We start from the raw sequence: 19,548 nt of genomic DNA, 5'->3' as shown, positions 1-19,548 counted from the left end.
GTGGGTGGGAGGGAATTCTATAATTTGGCTATGGTGCAAGAGAATAGTGCTTCACCAGCAGAGTTATTGGCTTTAGTGATCTGCAAGTGATTTTTGTTGCTGGATCTTAGTGGTCTGGTGGTGCGATAGGGTTGGAGTAGATTCTGGAGGGATGGGACATTTAGTGGACGGTTTACTAGTTTGTGGACGAGTGAGAGTTGATACCACTGAAGGAGGTGAGGGAGTTCAAGCCAGCCCAGTTCAGCAAGTGAGAGACGGTGGTGACTACGGTAGGATGCCCCTGTGGCGAATTTGGCAATTTTGTTGTAGCAAGTCTCTAGCTTGTTTAGATTGCATTGCCTTAGGTTGGTATATATTGGAGAGGCATTAAGTAGGGTGGAGATAAGGTGGGAATTTGCTATTGAAATCTTTGCTGCTTTGGTGAGAAGTTGCTTATTTCTGTATAACGCTCCTAGTTTTTTGTGGACTTTTTTTATGGTCATGGATATGTGAATGTCAAATTTTAGTTTGTCTATTTCCACTCCTAGCAATTTGGTGTGTTCAGTTGGGTATATAGTGGTGTTGTCTTTTGCTGTGATGTTAAAGTGAGAGTTGTTTTGAGTATGTTTGGTGGGTTGGAAGATGAGTATTTTAGTTTTGTTTGGGTTGAGTATTAATTGGGCATCAGAAAACCAAGTTTCAACAGAGGAAAAGGCTTCCTGTGTGACTTTTTGCAGTTTGGGTAGGGACTGGGCTGAGCAGATGATGGTTGAGTCATCTGCGTATTGTATGAGTGTGCCATGTTTGGTGGCAGAGGCTAGATTATTGGTGTAAACAGAGAAGAGTAGGGGTCCAAGGATGGATCCTTGGGGAATCCCTATGGAGACAGATAATTGGAGAGATATGTCATTCTGCCATACAGCGGATTGTTGGCGGTCAGACAGGTAACTCTGAAACCAGTTGGTGACTGATTTAGAGAAGGATAGGTTATTGAGGACAGAGATAAGTTGTTTGTGTGGGACCATGTCAAATGCTTTAGATAGGTCTAGGAAAGTAGCAGAGGAGAGAGAGCCATTGTTTTTATGCTGAAGGATAGTGTTAGTAAAGGAGAGTAAGGCAGTGGTGGTGCTATGGTTTGGTTGGAAAACATGCTGAGTATTGGAAAGGAGGTTGTTAGTAAGGAGGTAGTCTGAGACCTGAGAGTGTATGCATCTCTCTAGTATCTTGGAGAGTGGAGAGAGAATAACTATGGGGCAGTAACTGATTAGTTCTGTGGAGGGTCCACCTTTGTGAAGGGGAATTATATGTGATACTTTCCACGGTGTGGGAATGTAACTTTCTGACAGAGATAGGTTAATCAAGATGGATACTGGGTAGGCCAGAGTATCAGCTGCGATTTGTAGGTATTCACTTGGGAGGTTGTCTGCTGCTAATTTGGTGGGTTTAAATTTAGTTAAGAGTTTTTTTATGTTGGAGGTAGGTACAGGAGAAAAAGAGAAGGCAGTGGGGAGATTACTAGTTGAAGGTGTGGGTTGGAGGGGAGGGGGGTTGTGTTGTTTAGCTAGTGATAGTATGGTTTGTGTGAAGTGTATGTTGAATGAGATAGCAATATTTTCTGAGGAGTGAGAGATGTTAGGAGGAGGGGTACTGACTTTACCTGGGTGGAGGATGGAGTTTGAGGACCAGAATTGTTTGTTTTATAGTAGTCTTCATTGATGTTCATTGCAGCTACCACTGCTGCTGCCATTTTCCACCTGGTGAGATTTCTGCACTTTGCTATAGCTGGAGTTGCAAAGCTGTATTTGTATCCCCTTCCTCCAGCACTACTTTAACTCCCATACAAAGGCTGTCAGCTGCAATTTATTCGTAAAGGTACCTGTGCCATACTGCATTACTTTTTTGTTACTGAAGTGTACTGTTGGTGAATCTTGTGCTACTCATCTGGCAATTATATCCATCAGTTCTAGGCCTAGAATTCCTTCAGCAGCAGTAACTTAACTCAGCTTTGCGTTTTCCTATTGCTTTTTGATATTTTCTGATTTTTGTTTGTTGGAGTTCTTTGGTGAAATGGTATTATTAAATGAAGTAACCAAAGAATGTCCCTGTGGGAGACTGCTTAAAGATTGTCATGTCGTGTGTTTGTTTTGCTTGGTTGCAGTTTCTTGTACTGAACTGTGAGCATGTTACAGTTTTAAAACAGAAAAAAGATAGTTTAGAGTGCTAGAAATCAATTGATCCCTAGCAGGACCAGCTTAAACTAAACACTCCTTGTGTTACTTATTTTAAACTGCTCCACAGGGCATAGTCTAGTTTGCTTGCACACTGCACTCCAGCTAGACTGCAGTGTAGAACTTCCAGAAAAGAAGCTGCTGTCATGAATTGTCTCACTTGAACTAAATTATGAATTGTCTCTTAAACCCGTCTCTAATTACTAACTGAAAATACTCTGATTTCTCTCCCCTTCTGTTTCCTTGCCAGGTCTTGCCATCTTCACTAGTTCACACATGCCTCAGAGTCTAGTAAGGTAGGAGAAGGGACATTTTATATTTTAGATGAACTTTAACTGCTAGCACTAAGAAGCAGATCATACTTGCATCCAGGCAAGAAAAATAAGTAAGGAACCCCTCCCCCGCATCATTTTTGTTCTCTACTATGTCTGTAGCAGTCATAATGTGTTTTACAAAAGCAGGCATGATTTGCACTTCCCTGTTGTGTGCTTTTCCCAACAAATTCAAGCACACGTTCATCATTCAGCAGGTTTTTGCTTAGATTTCACATGTTGCAGCTGTTCATTACTGCAAATAAACCAAATTGTATGAAGTTAACATAATACTGCTTACTGAGCTGTATATTTTCAGAGCTCTGCAGTTGGACATAGCTTTCTTTGAAACTTCAACTGTGATTGGGTGTCAATGTTTTATCCCACTTCATGTTGCCTTGTTTCCCTACTCTACCCCATTCTTCCCACCCCTACTTCATTTTCTTTATAGCCACAATAAACTTGATCACACTGTCTAGCCAGTCTAAGAAAATGCTCCTTAATTAACTACACCCCCTAACCATACAGTGTACCTCCTACTTTACTTCCTCTTTTCTCTTTCCGTAACCAATCACTGGACTTACCCCTCCTTCAACTCCCCATCCCATTTGCTGGCAATAAAACATATCTACCTCGCCAACCATTTACCCTGTTGGCTGCCTTCCAAACAGTCACACCTTTCCTGCTGCAGCTGCACAAAGGCACTGGAACAAATAATCCTACATAGCCTTACTTACAGTATCTCTTCAACCATCTGCCTTACACTGATAATTTACACAGCAGATTACTTCTTTGTCAGGATAAATCGCAACAGACTTTCCCATTAAATTCCCCACACCTTGCTGTGATCTCTTCAAAATTCACCCCTAGTTTTCTTCCCAGGGTATAACTGTCTCCCACATTAGAAAAGTGCATAGTTCAATTAAAGCTCTAAACTAAATCTTTCTCTCACCAGTACCAAAATTCCTTCATAAGTTCTGCCAACTCATTGATATTCTGAAACAAAAAACTTGTCACCAGGGACGTAAATCCAAACCCTGGATAACTGGACTAGATTGTCAGTACATCAGCTAGGTGTGCAGCCATACTGGATTTGGTCCTCAGTAATGGGAGAGAGAGTTGCGCACCACCTACAATAATATCTTCCCTGGTAAGGTCAGACCACAAAATGGTATCCTTTGAAGTAAAAATAAAACCTGGATTATTCAGGAACTGCTCTAAGGCTGACTTCCTGCTATTAAGTGATAACCTAGCAAATTTCAAGCTCCTATAATCTCTGAGAACACTGCTGCCTATGCAGAGCTGTTCACAGCAACCCTGTACGAGCATGTTAATAGCTACATAGAGGCAGCTGTAACCACTAGAAAGAAGTATAGCACTAACTCAAAAAACAAGCCATCCTGGTGGAATCACAAAATCAGTAGGTTGTATAACAAACAGAAGAAAATCATGGCAAAAATTAGGAGGTGTAGCACCCAGCAGGATAAAAGCATTGTCATCAAACTAAACAAATATCTCAGAGGACAAATGAAGTCTACCAAAGCCAAATTTTAAGTGAATTTAGCCTCCCAGGCCAAGGACAACCACAAGGCATTCTTTAGCTATGTCCACATCGTCAAAGGCAATACACAATTGTGTGTAAATGGAGCCACCTATACTGAGCCAGAGATAAGTCAGCAAACAAAGGGAGAGTAGTATTGCTAAAATTGAATTCATCCTCTAGTCTTGGTGAGTACCTTCACAAGGCAGACCCTGTATTTCACAAAATCTCACCAAGATGACACTGATATATAGACTGTATTTTGTATAGCATACATCATAGACAGAAGTAGGTCAAAAATAATAATAAAAAAGGCGCAAGTGCACAGTACCCAGGATAAAAAAAAGTGCCCAATCCTGGTAGGTGCACTGGTTTCAGGAGTAAAAAAATGACAGTGTAGAATTCTCAAAATATGTAAACATTCCTACAATGGGGCTAGGCCACGTCCAGGGGGAGGATGGGCCCCCCTGTTGTAGAAGGAATTGGCAATCCACAAAAAAATCACAAAAACTGATGGCCAAAGAAGAGCCATGAAGATGATAGAGTGGACTACTGAGGATAAGAAAGAAATTATGTATTGCTGCTATTACGCAAAAGAAAAAAAACAATTTCCAGATAGAAGATATACAAAAAGATTGAGAGAAATTAGAGGAAAGAAAAATACTTCCACAAGAAAAACTGTCAGAGGCCTCAAATAAAATTTTGTGTTCATTAATATAACAGATTTGTGAAAAATATTATATAGACCAAGAAACTTTCATCTGTTTGGGAAAAGAACCATCTGAGGAAGTGCGAAAATATAAACAACAAAACCTAGAGATTTTTAAAAAGTATAAAAAAATATGGACGTGGGAAAGAAAGAGATATGGTACAATATTTATGCAAAGTCGAAACCCAAATTAATTAGTACAAAAAAGGCAACCCCAACGATATTCAAAGAGAAATAGAGGCAAATACATTCAGAAATGGAAGATTTCACAATAAAAAAAAATATCAAGTGGAAGTTAAAAAAAAAAAAAAAAAAAAAATAGAAGCTGAAGTTATGGAATGCCTGCGAAGTGAAGGATTTGGTGTAGAAGGTTTAGCACAGGTTACATCACAGAATGGTGGAATGAGACCCCAAAGTAAGAAGAAACAGGAAAATCAGGAGACATCTGAAGAAGAAATATGGACATGGGAAAGGAAAATACATTTAATATGATGTAATATTTATGCAAAGGAGAAAGCAAAATTAATCAATATAAAAAGAGTGGCACCAAAGATATTTGAAGAGAAATGCAGGCAAAGGAATCTGGATATAAAAAGCTTTACAATAGAAAAAATGAGAAGACAAAGGAAAAATAGAAAAGAAGATTAGTAATGAAGAAGTTAAAGAAATAGAAACTGAGGTTATGGAGTACCTGTGAAGCGAAGGATTCAGTGTAGAAAATGTAACTCAGAAAGCACCACAGCATAATGAAGAAGTTAAAGAAATAGAAACTGAGGTTATGGAGTACCTGTGAAGCGAAGGATTCAGTGTAGAAAATGTAACTCAGAAAGCACCACAGCAGGATAGAGCAATAGACATCCAAATTAAGGAAAAAACAGTAGAACAGAAAGCAACTGAGCAGTTGCCATATGAAGATATTTTGGAGCCTTCCACAGGAAACTAGTATAAACGTTCAGTTGAAGCTGGACAGCAAGGGAAGGAACAATAAACTGTGGCAACTCTGTTACAGTCAATGTTGAGGAATGATAGGCTAGTGAGTTCCCATATGACAGACCAACGAATGAAACAGGATGAAATTAAAGAGAACGTCCCACAGAAAGATGCTATAGAACTCTGTAGAATGCTTGCAGGAAATGGAGAACAAAATATGTGCTCTTAGTTAGAAGAAAATGAGATGATAGTTGCTTGATTTAATAGAGATAGATAGACATATTAAAATCAGTGAAAGAAATAGACTGCAGAAGGTCAATAAAGCCAAAAACGTCTGAAGTTTGATAAAATGCATAAAATAATTAGGACTGTCCTTGGAGGTCCATGCGATTATAACAGAAGTAAACAGGATATATTGCTGTGCAGCTAAATTAGCAACACACAAAATTCTACCGCAAGAACACAGGGTAGTAAGGGAAAGGAAGGAGAGAAATTAAATGCCATCATGGAAGTATTGAATAGAGAACAATGTAAAGCAATTAAGACTAGAAGTGTCACTGTTAGAGTATAGAAGAGGGAACAGATAGACAAAAATGCTCAGAAAACTAGACATGATAAAAGCAGTGTACAGTATTATAATGGATCAGGATCTATCTTGCACTATTGCAAGTAATAAACTAAAAATCTCAACACAGGCAGAAAAACTTAGAAGATACACAGATAAATATACAGGTAAAGTACAAAATAAGCAATTCGTTGATTACCTTAAAGGTTCTGTACAGAATTGGGAAACAAGGTTAAAGGAATTGAAACACCACCCAAAAAAGAAGAAATATATACATTTTGGAGAAATATCTGTGAAGATCCTGTGGAACAAAATAAAGATGCTAAATGGATAGAAGAAGTAAAAGAAAGAACAAGAAGTTCAAAGGTAAAGGATGTGAAATGGGATGAAGTAATGGCCAGAAAGACTGAGATAGTTAAGAAAAGCCTCCAATTGGAAAATCCCAGGCCCAGATGCAGTACCTAACTTCTGACTAAAAATATTAACATCTTTGCACAAAGATTTAGCCACGAGTAAGAACTATTTATATGCGCACCCCGAACAGACACCAACCTGGTTAACAACAGGAAAAGCACTGGTCCTCAAGAGTGAACCTGCAAGTTATCCTAAAATTTATACACCAATAACTTGCCTTCTGATGACATATAAACTATACAACTGAATTGATGCCAGCAGAGTTTATAGTCATTTAGAAGAAAATTCAATTATGGCAATAGAACAAAAGAGTAATAAAAGAAAGTCATATGGAACAAAGGATCATCTGTTGCTAAATAAAGTCATAATGGAGAACTGTAAAAAGGAGAAGAATCTTTAGTGTGGCATGGATTGACTACAAGAAAGCATTTGATAGTATCCCTCATTCATGGAGAAGAGTGCTTAAAAATGTTTAAGATTCACCCTACACTGATTAATTACATTACAGTGACCATGAAACAGTGGCATACCACTTTGCAATTAAGTCATGATAAAAGACAGATTATTATTCCGGGGATAAAAATTCAAAGGGGGATATTCCAGGGTGACTCCCTGTCACTGGTGCCATTCTGTCTTGCCCCTAACCCTTTAAGCTGTCTACTTAACAGATTAGGCCATGGCTATAATTTGGCTCCTTGAAAACAACAAAGTGTAAAGATTTCTCATCTTCTCTTTGTTGATTATTTAAAACTGGTTAGCTCATCAGATGAGGAACTTAAAGCACAGGTGCAAGTAGTCAAAACTTTTTCAGATACTATAAGAATGTCATTTGGTCTTGATAAATGTGCAAAAGCTGCCTTTAAAGCAGGAAAACTGCAGCACCAAGAAAACATCAGTTTGGGACAACAATGTGATATAAAAGAGCTTGAGTAAGAGGAAGTGTATACATATTTGGGAATTGATGAAGGATCAACAATAAAACATGTACAAATGTGAATGAAACTTAGTATGGAATATTTTAGAAGACTTAAATTAATCTTGAAAACAGTGTTGACATCTATGTTGACATCTAGGAACAAGATTCAAGCTATAAAGCAATTTGTTCTTCCTGTCCTAACTTAAGTTTTGGAGTGATTGGCCCCAAAACATGTTGGATAGATTAGACAGGAAAACAAAAAGGATGCTTCATGCTCATGATATGATTTATAAAAATTGGTGCGTGCCAAGATTATATATTACACATTCTGAAGGAGAGATGGGCCTCCTTGAAATTCATTACATGTATAGATCTGCAAACATGGGAAGATTTGAAAATGCAGTGTGGTATAAAACAAGGATGTCCTGCAAGCAGTTTGATCTTTGCTATAATCATGAACACAGTAGTAATGGAAATTAATACAATGTCAAGTAAGGGAGGATATAGAATGATGGAGGAGATACAATTACAAATCATGTACATTTACGCTGATGATATTCTAGTAAGAGCAAAAAAACAGTCTGGATGGAAAAACTAATTAAAAATTGAGTACATATTTGAAGAAAATTGATTTAAGCATAAACTAAGAGAAAAGCAAAGGATTTACGTGTGAAGATATTATTGGAGGTGTGGAATATAGTGAAAAGAGTATAGATATTTTAGGAATAGTATTGAAGGACAGAATAAAGACATGAATAATTGGATAAAGTTATTAAAGGGATCAAAGACATGATCACATTCTGGAAGACATGTATGATTTCATACAAAAAGAAAGCACATTTAATAAACACTGTAATAATAGGTAAAATAGCTTGTATTCCGAATGTTTATATGATGCCAAGAAGTATGAAAAAGAGATTATGCAGACATTTTTTTTTCATTTATTTGGGAGTCAAGATTGAACCCAGTTAAGAGGGGAATTTTGTTTATGAAAGATGAACAAGGGGTCTGGGGCTGATAAATCTCTTTAAATATGTATAAAGTACTAAAACGAATAATGAAAAATAAGATTTGTCAGAAACAATAATGTGTTGTAAATAAAGAAATTTGAGAAGTAAAAGTGTTATTAATGAAGAAATGAAAGAATTTTACAATAACATTGCATTGTGGAAATTAAGAGTATAAAAGAATACCGAAACTAATGGTATGTTAACATTGATATCCTTTAATTTGGTGGATCCATGGAAAGAGTTAGACAAAAGCAGTAATGACAAGATACAGAAATTACAAAAGACCTAAAGAATGCAATGATTTTTTGTGGAGGTGTTGTCCATAGGAAAATTGCCAGTGGGGGTAAGTATGCCATACAAGAGAAAACAGGATAGAATATGTGTTAAATGTAAAGAATCGGAAACTACAGAACATGTTTTTTTTAAATGTGAGAGAATACAAAAACTGTGGAAAGTATGTAAACATGATTTGATTAAAAGTTATTTAAATTTTGAAATGTTAAACATGGGCATGATAGAGTCTAGGTTTTATGGAATAAGGTCCCAGAATGAAGCTAAGACAATTGGCAGAATCATATTATATGTAACGCAGACTATACGGAATGAAAGACTTACTGAAATTGGATACAATGGAAAATGGACATTGACAGAAATACTGGGGAAAAAATGTGGTTTTTGTTGTGGGTAAAAGAGTTGGGGGATACTTAAAATGGAAATAATATATTGAATGATGTTAAAATATGCAAGTATTGTAAATGCGTAAATATGTAAAAATATGAATTGTATATATGTATACAAATAAACCCCCCCTAATTCCTTCAATAAGTACTGTGGGATCTTTTACATCCACCTGAGCCTAAAAACCCTAATCCCTTCGATAAGTACTGTAGGATCTTTTACATCCACCTGAGCTACCACCAACTTGGACTGATGGGGCCTCATTTTAACATCTGATAAAAAGTATGAAACTCTGTCTGACATTACTGTGTAATTTAGGAGGAAATAAAAAATGAAAATAAAATAAGGGACAGGATGAAGTATAAGGCGATATATTTGGGGATGTGCTGCAAAATCTTGGAAAGTCGAGTGGTATACCCATAGCCCTCCTTTGTTGAGAAGAATGAACCTTGGGCTTGTATTTTTCCCATGTCTTTTCTGTTTGATCATCATGGATGTTAAGAACTTTGCTAAACATATTTGAATAGTTATAGGCCCTCAGAAGATCTACTAGACTCTCTACTCCATCACAGCTGAATCAGTGAGATAAGCATCTCAGGCGTTTTGTGACTTTAGAGTGATGACTTGTGGGCATTGTATGGCTGTCACACTAGGTATAATTTTTGATCACCTTACTTGTTGTTGTGTCTTTTGGCTTTTCCCGGTTAAGGGTCACCAAAGTGGAACTACGGTCGGCTAATGATTGGCAGTAGATTTTTACATGCCAAGTTGCCAGCCCTGACGCACAACCTTCAAAAAAGGTACCCCCATTCACGCATGTCTCCACACAGAAGACGCTCTAACTGAGAATCAAACGGGACAGCGTCTTACTGTGAGGCGACATCGCTACCGCAGCACCACCACCGCAGTTACTTTGATCACCTTACTACAAAAAAAAATAATAATTTCTCTGTGTTTTAAACTGCATGTCAAGCTGATGTCATGGGGAGCAAAAGAATTCAACTGTACTCTAAGGATGCAGTAAGACAGGAAGGGTCAACATCTAACTGCAACACGTTATGCAGCAGGGATCCTTTTGCTCAAATTTATTATTACAGTGTATTTGCACATTTGTACTACTCTTGTTAGCAGAAATGAAGGTAGCTTGAGTTAACACCACCTTTTAACATATACCCACTTTATACTAGCTAATGGTTTTGGCACAGGTGGTGTAAGATGAATGCTGCTTCATACCAAGAGGACTTGTGACTGCTGATCACAGATGCTCCTTATTCAGAAAGCTCAACTTCTGTTATACACTGTTGCAAAATACTTTGTTTTATATATAGCATATATATGCAGACATGTAATTTCTCTTTCCTTCTCTCTGGTTTGTTCTGTTTTGAATAACATCAGTGTTGCTTAGTGATTTAGATGATGCTCTTCTTTCTAAAGAAGCCTCCTAGACATCACATTTAAATTATGCAAACATTATGTCTGTATTTAGAGATCTTACAACTGGTGAATTTTTCTCCTCCACGTGTTTAGTGCTGTCATAGTAGCATAATGACGGCATTTTACAATTTTGCTACGGTCTTCTTTTTTTTGGAGCTGGTGAACAGCTTTGAAGAAGAATACTGGAGATGGTTATAATGTTATATTATTATTTAATAGGGCCTGACTTGATTGGGAGATGAATTTTTTTTTGGGAGCTGGGGAATAAACTTTGAAGATGGAAGAATAAAATAGTTATTAAAATGAGACTTGACTTGTTTGTGAGATGATCACCCTTTGAGTTATAGTTGAAAATATTAACTGTGATTTGGTCGGTCTGATATAGATAAATCCAGTGTCCATAAAGTGGTGTAAAAATATTTTCTGTTAAGGTTTTCTGTTATGCTGTGTTTCTAAATAACTGCACTTGAGCTGTGATTATTTGCATTCAAGTTTATTCTTGGTCTTAGTAGATATACTAGTATGTTACATATTTCTGATTTTATATCCAAGTCTCCAGGTTGCATGTGTGTTTGTTGTTATAGTGATATACACTTTACCCTAGCCTTAAGAATTTTTATTGTTGCTACACTTCTAAATGCTTGCATCTTGAGAGGTTGCAACCATATTTTGTGAAAATCCTTTGTGTATTGAAATGGATACCATATTTTGATTCCATTCTCTCTCTTCAAGTGCTGATGTGCTTTGAACAGAACTGCTATTTTTTTCTTGTCTAGTTAGATTTCTGAAAATGTTCTCTTGCTTCTTAGAAACCAAGAGAGATGGAGAGCTGCAAAAGGGACAGATGAGATAAGGTTATATAAATCTGAAGAGAAAAGATCTGCAGTGAGTCATGCTCACAGGGAACATAAGGTAAGTAGTTTTAGAACCTAATTGTCTTTTATTTCTATTGTACTGCTTTGCAGGAGCGAACTCTAATCTGAGAAGAAGTAACTCTTGGGATTCTGAGAGTCATGTATGACATATGCTTATTATTGAAAAGATGTATAGGTTCATAGGTGTGCACTAGGCTAATGGCCCTAAGGCCTTTACAAGCCTTGCCATAGGATTACCCTGGCATAGTGCCACCTGACCTTAGTTCCCAGTGCCTCTGTCGAGTAGAGCCACTGGAGTTATCCCCGGGGTGAATTTTCTGTTTCCCATCCACTCATCAAGATTTCTCTTGAAGAAGGGTCAGTGAGGCGAGTTTCTCTGCTTGAAGTGTATGGGAAGTCTGTTCCATAGCATGGGCATTCTCTGAGTTATGAACCTGTCCCTCCAGCATGTTCTGTTAATTGTGGTAATGAGGTTGTGGTCTCTGGAGCGTGTGGTTGGAGGGGTTGGGATTTCTTTAAATGTAGCATTTCTATCAGAGCTGGGTCAGACATGGCTTTGTAAGTCAAGCAGAGATCGCCTCTAAGTAGGCGATATGAGACTGAGAATAGTTGGAGTTTTTTGAGTCTGTCCATATAGGGCAAGTGTTTAAGGCCTAGGATCCTCTTTGTGAGGCACTTTTACAGTCTCTCCAGTTGTTGCAGGTGTCTAGTGAGGTACATGCCAAATGGAGCATTGTACTCTATGATTGGCCTAATGAGGGAAGAGTAGAGGGAGACAATGACCTCTTTCTTCCTGGATGCAAAACCCTTAGTAATGAGATGTGCCACATAGAAGGATTTTCTGACCACAGTGGCAAGGTGGTGATCAAAAGAGAGGTTGCTGTCAGCCTGTGTTCCCAGATCTCTTATAACACCTTCTGTGTTCAGTGGACTACCATCAGTGTGGTAATTCATGGGAAACGGGTTTATCCCAAAGGGGATGATGACACATTTTTTGGCATTGAGCTTAAGGCCATGGTTCTGACAGTAGTCGTTTGTCTCAGTGAGACCATTCTGTAGGATGTCAACATTGGGGAGTTAATAATAGCTCCCAACTTGCAATCATTTGCAAACTTTGTCAGACTGAGTCCCTTCATGTTGGGCCTGGACTTCAGAGAAGTAGATGCCAAACAGGAGAGGACCCAGGACCGAACCCTGTGGGACTCAACTCGTGACTAGTCGGCAGTCTGACTTGGAGTCAGCTACTTTCACACTCTGGGTTCTGTCTGTGAACCAGATTGCAACCCACCTAGTGATATAGGAGTTGATGCCAATCTTAGTGAGTTTTTCTATGATTCCTGAGTTGGGGAATGGTATCAAAAGCCTTGGCTAGATCGGGGTAGGCTGTATGAACCACCTTGCCTTCATCCACAGCTCTGGTGACTAACTTAAAGAAGTCGACCAAGTTAAGCAGGCATGATCTACCCTTCACAAAATCAAACTGTGTGGAATTCAGAGTTTGGAGATTCCCTGTATCCTTGTTTATTAGGTCCATGATGATGCGTTCCATAGCTTTGCATATCAGACTCGTCAGGTTAATGGGGCGATAGTTCCCAGGGTCTGTAGTTGCTCCTCCTTTGTGGAGAGGGGATGACTGTAGCAGTGCGCCATTTGGTAGGGACAAAGCCTGAGGTGAGGCTGTGATTGAACAGGGCATACAGGTGAGGTGCCAGTTCACTCTGTAGTTCATGTAGAACACAACCAGGGATATTGTCCGGTCCCATAGAAGCTTTATTCTTGGCCTTGGACAGTGCTGTTTTAACCTGTGCAGCAGTAATACTGGGTGCCTGGCAATCTACTGGTATTGTGATTGGCCCTTTGGCGGGGGGGGTGGTAAAGTTGGCACGGAGTCTGTCTGTCAGTATACTGGCAATATCTGTTAGCTCGGTATAGGAGGTACCATTGTGCAGTAGCTCAGAGCAAATCTGGGTATTGCCGTGGAGATTATTTACATAACTATAGAAGGCCTTGTGATGGTCTTTACTATCTGCTAGAATTCTGTTTTCATAGCTAGCTTTAGAGGATTTGAAGAGGGATCTCAACTTTTTGTTGAGGCTGATAAGGGAGTTTTTCCAGTCTTGGGACTTCACCTTATTCCACATCAGTTTCTTCCTCCTGTTGTAGAGTTTGTTTATGGCAGGGGACCACCAGATTGGCTTCCTTTTTTTTGGAGAAGAGCGTCTTGGTTCTATTGGGTATGGTGAGATCCATGCATTTGTGTACAGTGCATTGGTGTATGATTCTGCGGTCACGCAACTATTCTCCATTTGCATGGGTATGATCTTATAGGCATATAATGAAAGTGCCTTTACCAGTGCACTATCTTCTTGGAACAGACTGCTGTTGGCAGTTCCAGAGTGTTTTCTTATGACTTGGGTGCACAGTCTGTTTTTAGCTGAACACTTATTTTTATTAATGGAAGAACAACAGGACCCTCAAAGTCAAAATAGGCACCTCCACCACCAATAGACCTCTTCAATAGTGGAGTTCCCCAGGGATCTCTCCTGGGACCCCTACTGTTTGGCATCTATTTTTCAGAGACCCAGGAAAAGACAAATCGCATGTGGCTGACCAAGTTTTTGAACAACTGTAAGTTGGGTGCTAACACTGACTCCCTGAATGATGATGTACTGCAGGAGGGTCTCACAGCAACTAATGACTGGTGCCAAAGTCATGGCCTCAACCTAAATGCAAAAAAGTGTCATCATACCATTCGGCAAAAAGACTGCCCCTGCTGATTACCACATCAATGGCAACCCCCTAAGCACACAACCTATGGTAAGAGCACTCAGGTTGATAACCTCACATTCAACCATCATGTAGCAGCAGTGGTCAGAAAAGCATTTTACTTAGTTCATCTCGTAAGTAAAGTGATTGCATCCAGAAAAGAGGTTATTTACCTCTCTGTACTCCTCTCTCATTAGACCAGTAATAGCTCCCCGTTTAGGATGTACCTCTCTAAACATCTGCACCAACTAGAAAAGTCACAGAAATACCTCACAAAGAGAATTCATGGCCTCCAGCACCTGTCCTATGCAGACAGGCTCAAATCACTGTTGCTCTACTCTGTATTGTACAGATTGCTCAGGGGTGATCTGTGTCTCACCTACAAGGCAATCTCGGACCCTGCCCTACTAGAGATGCTCCATATCCCTAAGTGTAATTCCTCACGCACTACCCACTCAAAAGGCCTGATTCTAATATGCGACATCAACAAAACCTGCTGGAGAGACAGATTTGTCTCCCAGAGGCTGCCCCGTCTCTGGAATAGACTTCCCATACATGTCAAACAGATCACCTCGTTGACCCTCTTCAAGCGCAACCATGATGAGTGGATGGGAAACCACAAATTTGTCCCAGGGGTTTCACCTGTGTCTCTCATTGATAGGGTGACAGGTGCTGACTGAGGTTTCTTTTTGGGGATAAACTCATGGCTAGGCTTGAAAGGTCCCCAGAACCATTAGCCTTGTAACCTCTTATGATCCTATGAACTGTCATATAGAGAAGTTAACCCATTCCCCTCAATGCTTTACTGACAGCTGAAAGAAACTGTTTAACTACTGCTGAGTAGTTAAAATCAGTACTTTGAATATGAGTAGCCATTTTCTATGTGTAAGCGTTTTTGTTTGCTTGTTTTTCCCCCCAAATTCGTTCATTAACTTACATGGCTTCCCACTCCTTATTTAATAAGTACCTCTGTGTTTAGGCAGCAGTGCCCCTAGACAATCAGTTTGGATTTATATGGTGTGGGGGCAGTTTATCAACTGAAGAGTTGCATTTTCATGTTCCAAGTTTAATGCAGACTACCATATGATTTTGATTCTAAAGGTGCAGCATCAATTACAAAAAAATGTTATCTCTGATTTTACTTAGTCAATGGGAGATAGTGGTATTAATTAAAAATTGTAGGTAAGAACATTAACTTCATGTAGTAAATAAACATTTTATTTGAAAGATTGAGAGATGAAAGATCAAAATTGTAGCATTTCCATCACAAAGGAGTTGTTTGTAGTTGCACTGTAGATTTTAAAAGCAGGCATTTCTCCTGTCTTGTCTGGACACTGGAACAACTGGACTTGGTCCCATTTGGTGTCAATTTATAGGCAGTGAAACTTCTAAACTCAAGTTCCTCCCGTCACATAATTCTTTGATTCGAAGAGAGATATCTTGATCTCGTCACCACCATTGAAACCTAACAACGTTTCTAAAGAAGGTTAAACCAGTAAGATATTTTTTGAGCTGTATTGATCATGTTGGGGTATTGGTGTAGTGGTTAAGATTTTTGTCTTACAAACACAAAGAAGAGAGTTTGATTCTCACTTTTGAAAAGGAATTTGACTAGGCTTACAATGGCCCACAAGGGCAGCTAGTGTTGTACTTAACAATGAACCTATAAGTGGTTGAAATTTTTATTCCTTGTCAGCGATAATCTGTAATGACTTAAGAGCTATTGTAGTGCTCATCAATATCTTTTACAGCTACTACTTCTGAACAGACTTCAATTTTTTTCTCGGGTAAGCGATGGGGGGTTCTTGTTATGTTTATTTATTGAATTACTGCGCTTGTTTTGGTAGTGTTAACAAGCAGTGTTAAGCCTAGTTATGGAGAAGGACCCCAAAACAGGATTCAAAAAAATGTAAGAAGTTAGGGCACAAGATCCCCCCCCTTAAACTTTCAAGGGTTTCTTCATCTCATCTTCCTCAGCAGTTACGCTCAGCAGGTTTCCTTCCCCTCCTCAGCAGGAGTCATCTGTTGTTAACAACTTTGTGCCAAGGATAAAGGCAGGAAGTTTTTCTTCGTAGCAAGAATTATCCATATTTCTAATATCTACATTTGTCTTTTTTCTTCTCTGTATTCCTGCCATTCCCTAGGAGGATTTACCCCTATAGGTTGGGGAAGATAAGATGTCAGCCTTCATGAAGGCACAGCTGCAATATGGTGTCATCTCAGTCCCTACAGTCCCACAGACAGCTTAAAAGTTCAAATGTCTAACCCCTACAGCCATTCCTCCTCTGGTCTCTGTTCCATCATCATTATGATGGAATCAACACTCGCACTTACACCTGTTGCTCCACTGTCAGCAGATAATACTGCTTCCATTTTGCTGCTCTCTGTGTCAGTTTTCTTTGATGGAGATCTTTTAAATGCAGGAGTCACTAGGGGTTGAGGGACTCCGTGCCAGACTTCTAGTGTTAATGTTGACCTGCAACTTTTCTGGACCATCATCAATGTCTGAACATTTGGCTTTTAATTCCTTGGCATCAGAAATCTCTGTAATTACTTTAGCTCTGGACCTTTGGGTGCTGACAGTCTGTGTCGGTGTTGTTTTGATGGTGCTGGTGCTGAACTGTATGGTACTATAGATTCTGGCCCTGAATACTTCAGTAGAACAGATGATGCAGAGGAGATCTGAAATAGGATCTTTGCAAGGATTTGTGCAGGCTGCAGCAGTTCCTCCCCAAGGCACCACTAATGCTGGATCCTTTAATGGCTCCTCATTTATGTTTGAATAGGACAGTGGAACCTACAGGCCGCCATGCTGCAGAGATCCAGGGCTTTTTCTATCCAGAAGAGATTAGATGTATGTCCTCCTAGTCCCCCAGAGGAAGAGACTGTGTAAGAAGCAGCACATCAACTCTTCCTCGCAGTGTCCATCCCCAGGGATAGATGTCAGTGAAGTGGGAGGTTTCATCCTTGTCCCCTCCCAAAGATGTCAGACTTGACAAAGTCCCAGAGATGACAAGTCCTGGGATGAGAGAGATTATCTAAACAAGACAGTCCAATGTATGTGGAACTCCTAGCATTGCAGGCATTTCAGGACTTACTCCCTCAGGATGTGATATCCATGCTCAGTTTGGTGGTGGTATGTTACATAAACAAGCAAGGCAGAACATGCTGTTACCCCATGCAGAGAATCTGTGAGGGTTTGTGAATTTAGCCATAATTGGGTCTTACTGCTTTCTAATAACAGTGCATATACCAGGGCATCCAAAGTAATTGCAGACATGTTTACTAGACAAAAATTACTCCCAGGCAAATTCTGTCATAGGATCATAGGTGTGTAGTAGACTAATGACTACTAAGACCTTTATAGGCTTAGCTGTGCAACCCAAATGTGTCCCTTTGTATCTTTTTGTTTGTATTTGAAGGGAGTATGTTAGGACATTATTAAAGATTGTATAGAAGGGAGTATGTTAGTTTGCACACAGTTTGTGTGCCTCTGTCCATCAGAGAAAGGAGGGCTAGACGCATGGCAAATTTCCGATTACCCATCCATTAATCAAGGTTCCACCTGAATAGGGATGTTCTTCGTCTTCCATTGCTGCAGTCCTTACTATTGGGTATAGTCCGCATCCAGTCGGCCCGAATACCAGAGTATAAGGCTGACGTCGGTCAGGGCGCATTAGACTGACGTCAGTACGTCAGGGTACTAATGCGCATGACCGGCGTCATATCCTCAGTCTTTTTTGCCGCGTGATCCGATGCAGAAGCAGTTTTGCGAGTGCAGGTTGGCGTTCTGAAATATTTCCGAAACCGGAGTTTCAGACCGAATCAGAGTTGGCTAAGTACCCGTTGGGGAACATTTTGGTTTTTCTTGCCTCAGTATTTAACCGGATGTCAGAAAAGTGAATAACTGTATTTCTTGTGGGAAACAAATACCTCATAGGGATTACCATACATTATGTATACCTTGTTTAGGGCCTGAGCACGACGTTGTTGGTTGCCGCTCTTGTGCTAAGTTTAACAAACGCACTATTAAGAGGAGGTTAGACTGTGCCAGATTAGTGTTTGGGAAGCGTTGCAATTATAAAATGCCGTCGGATGCTCCGACACCCGCTTCATCCAAGAAGCGCAAGGACAAAACAGCGAAGCCTAGGGTTGATGAACCGGCAGTCCCGGACGCCGGTTCTTTAGATGGCTCAGTGGAGCCAGAGGTTTTGCCAGGAGTTTCTATAGAGTCTCAGGCAGAAACTTTACTGTTACAGGATGTACCCTCTCAGGAGGCAGGCCAGGCTGAGGGGGCTTCTCAGGTAACTATTCTTCCCTCTCTTCCCAAAGTAGTTAGAGCCTCTCCTTCTGTTGCCAAAACTACTTTAGAGGTAGGCCAACTTCAGCTTCAGTAGGGGCTTCTCCTAGCCTTTCGGGTTCTGTACCTAAGAAACATATGCTTAAAATGGCAGAAGATTTGATTACTATGATTAGAGGTTCTATGGCCCTCCTGATAAGAGGCCTAGAGTGGATCCAGAGTTTGACAGTTTTGAGCAGGGTTCAGGGCTTCTGAATCTTCTGCGGAAGATTTGCAGGAGTATCCTCATTATTCTGATTCTGATGTGGATGATGCCACTCCTTCGGCTTCTCCTCCTGAGGATTTTTCATTTTCAGAGACTCTGCATTCCATGAGGACACTTTAAATGGGAAGGCCAGGATTACTCTGATACCAGGAAGAGGCTTAGGGAATTCTTGTTTTACCCCAGCATAGGCCCTTAGCTATACCTCCTGTGTTGAATGTGGTGGAAGATGTTTTTGCAGAGGCTTCCCTGAACCCTGATTCTTTGCCTCCTGCTCCTGTTAAACCTGATAGGTACTATAGGGTGCCCGAAGCTCATAAGTATTTGTTTAAGAGTCCTAGGCGGACCCAGAAACTGTTTCTCAGGGGCCTAAAGGTGTTAAGGCCTCTGTGGTTAAAAATCCTGTTCCCACTGACAAAGAGGCAAGGGCGTTAGATAGGTGGGGTAAGAAAGTGTATACTTCTTCCACTCTAGCCATGAGAGCGTTGAATTGTCAGTTTCACATGCTGAAATATCAAAATTATCTCCTTTCACAATTGAAATCTAAGGTGGATGCTTTGGCGGAAGGTATTGATTGTAAAGACTTGCTGGATTTAGTTTATGTGTCTGAACAAGTGGGCAAGCATTCTTT

At 39.8% G+C, this 19,548-nt stretch overlaps 1 protein-coding gene across 1 annotated transcript in view; it reads left to right on the top strand.

The window, feature by feature from the left end:
• Nucleotides 1-19,548, top strand: part of LOC122814218 (pleckstrin homology domain interacting protein) — a 2,625,611-nt gene that overhangs the window by 1,240,681 nt on the left and 1,365,382 nt on the right. Inside the window, 1 exon segment of the mRNA XM_044086823.1 lies at nucleotides 11,524-11,626. Coding sequence (XP_043942758.1) covers nucleotides 11,524-11,626 — 103 coding nt within the window.

The sequence above is a fragment of the Protopterus annectens genome, chromosome 1.part1 (genome assembly GCF_019279795.1).
Source record: "Protopterus annectens isolate FY-2018-M chromosome 1.part1, PAN1.0, whole genome shotgun sequence".
NCBI lineage: Eukaryota > Metazoa > Chordata > Ceratodontiformes > Protopteridae > Protopterus > Protopterus annectens.
The sequence above is the reverse complement of the archived record's forward strand: the minus strand, read 5'-3'. Positions and strand labels throughout refer to the sequence as shown.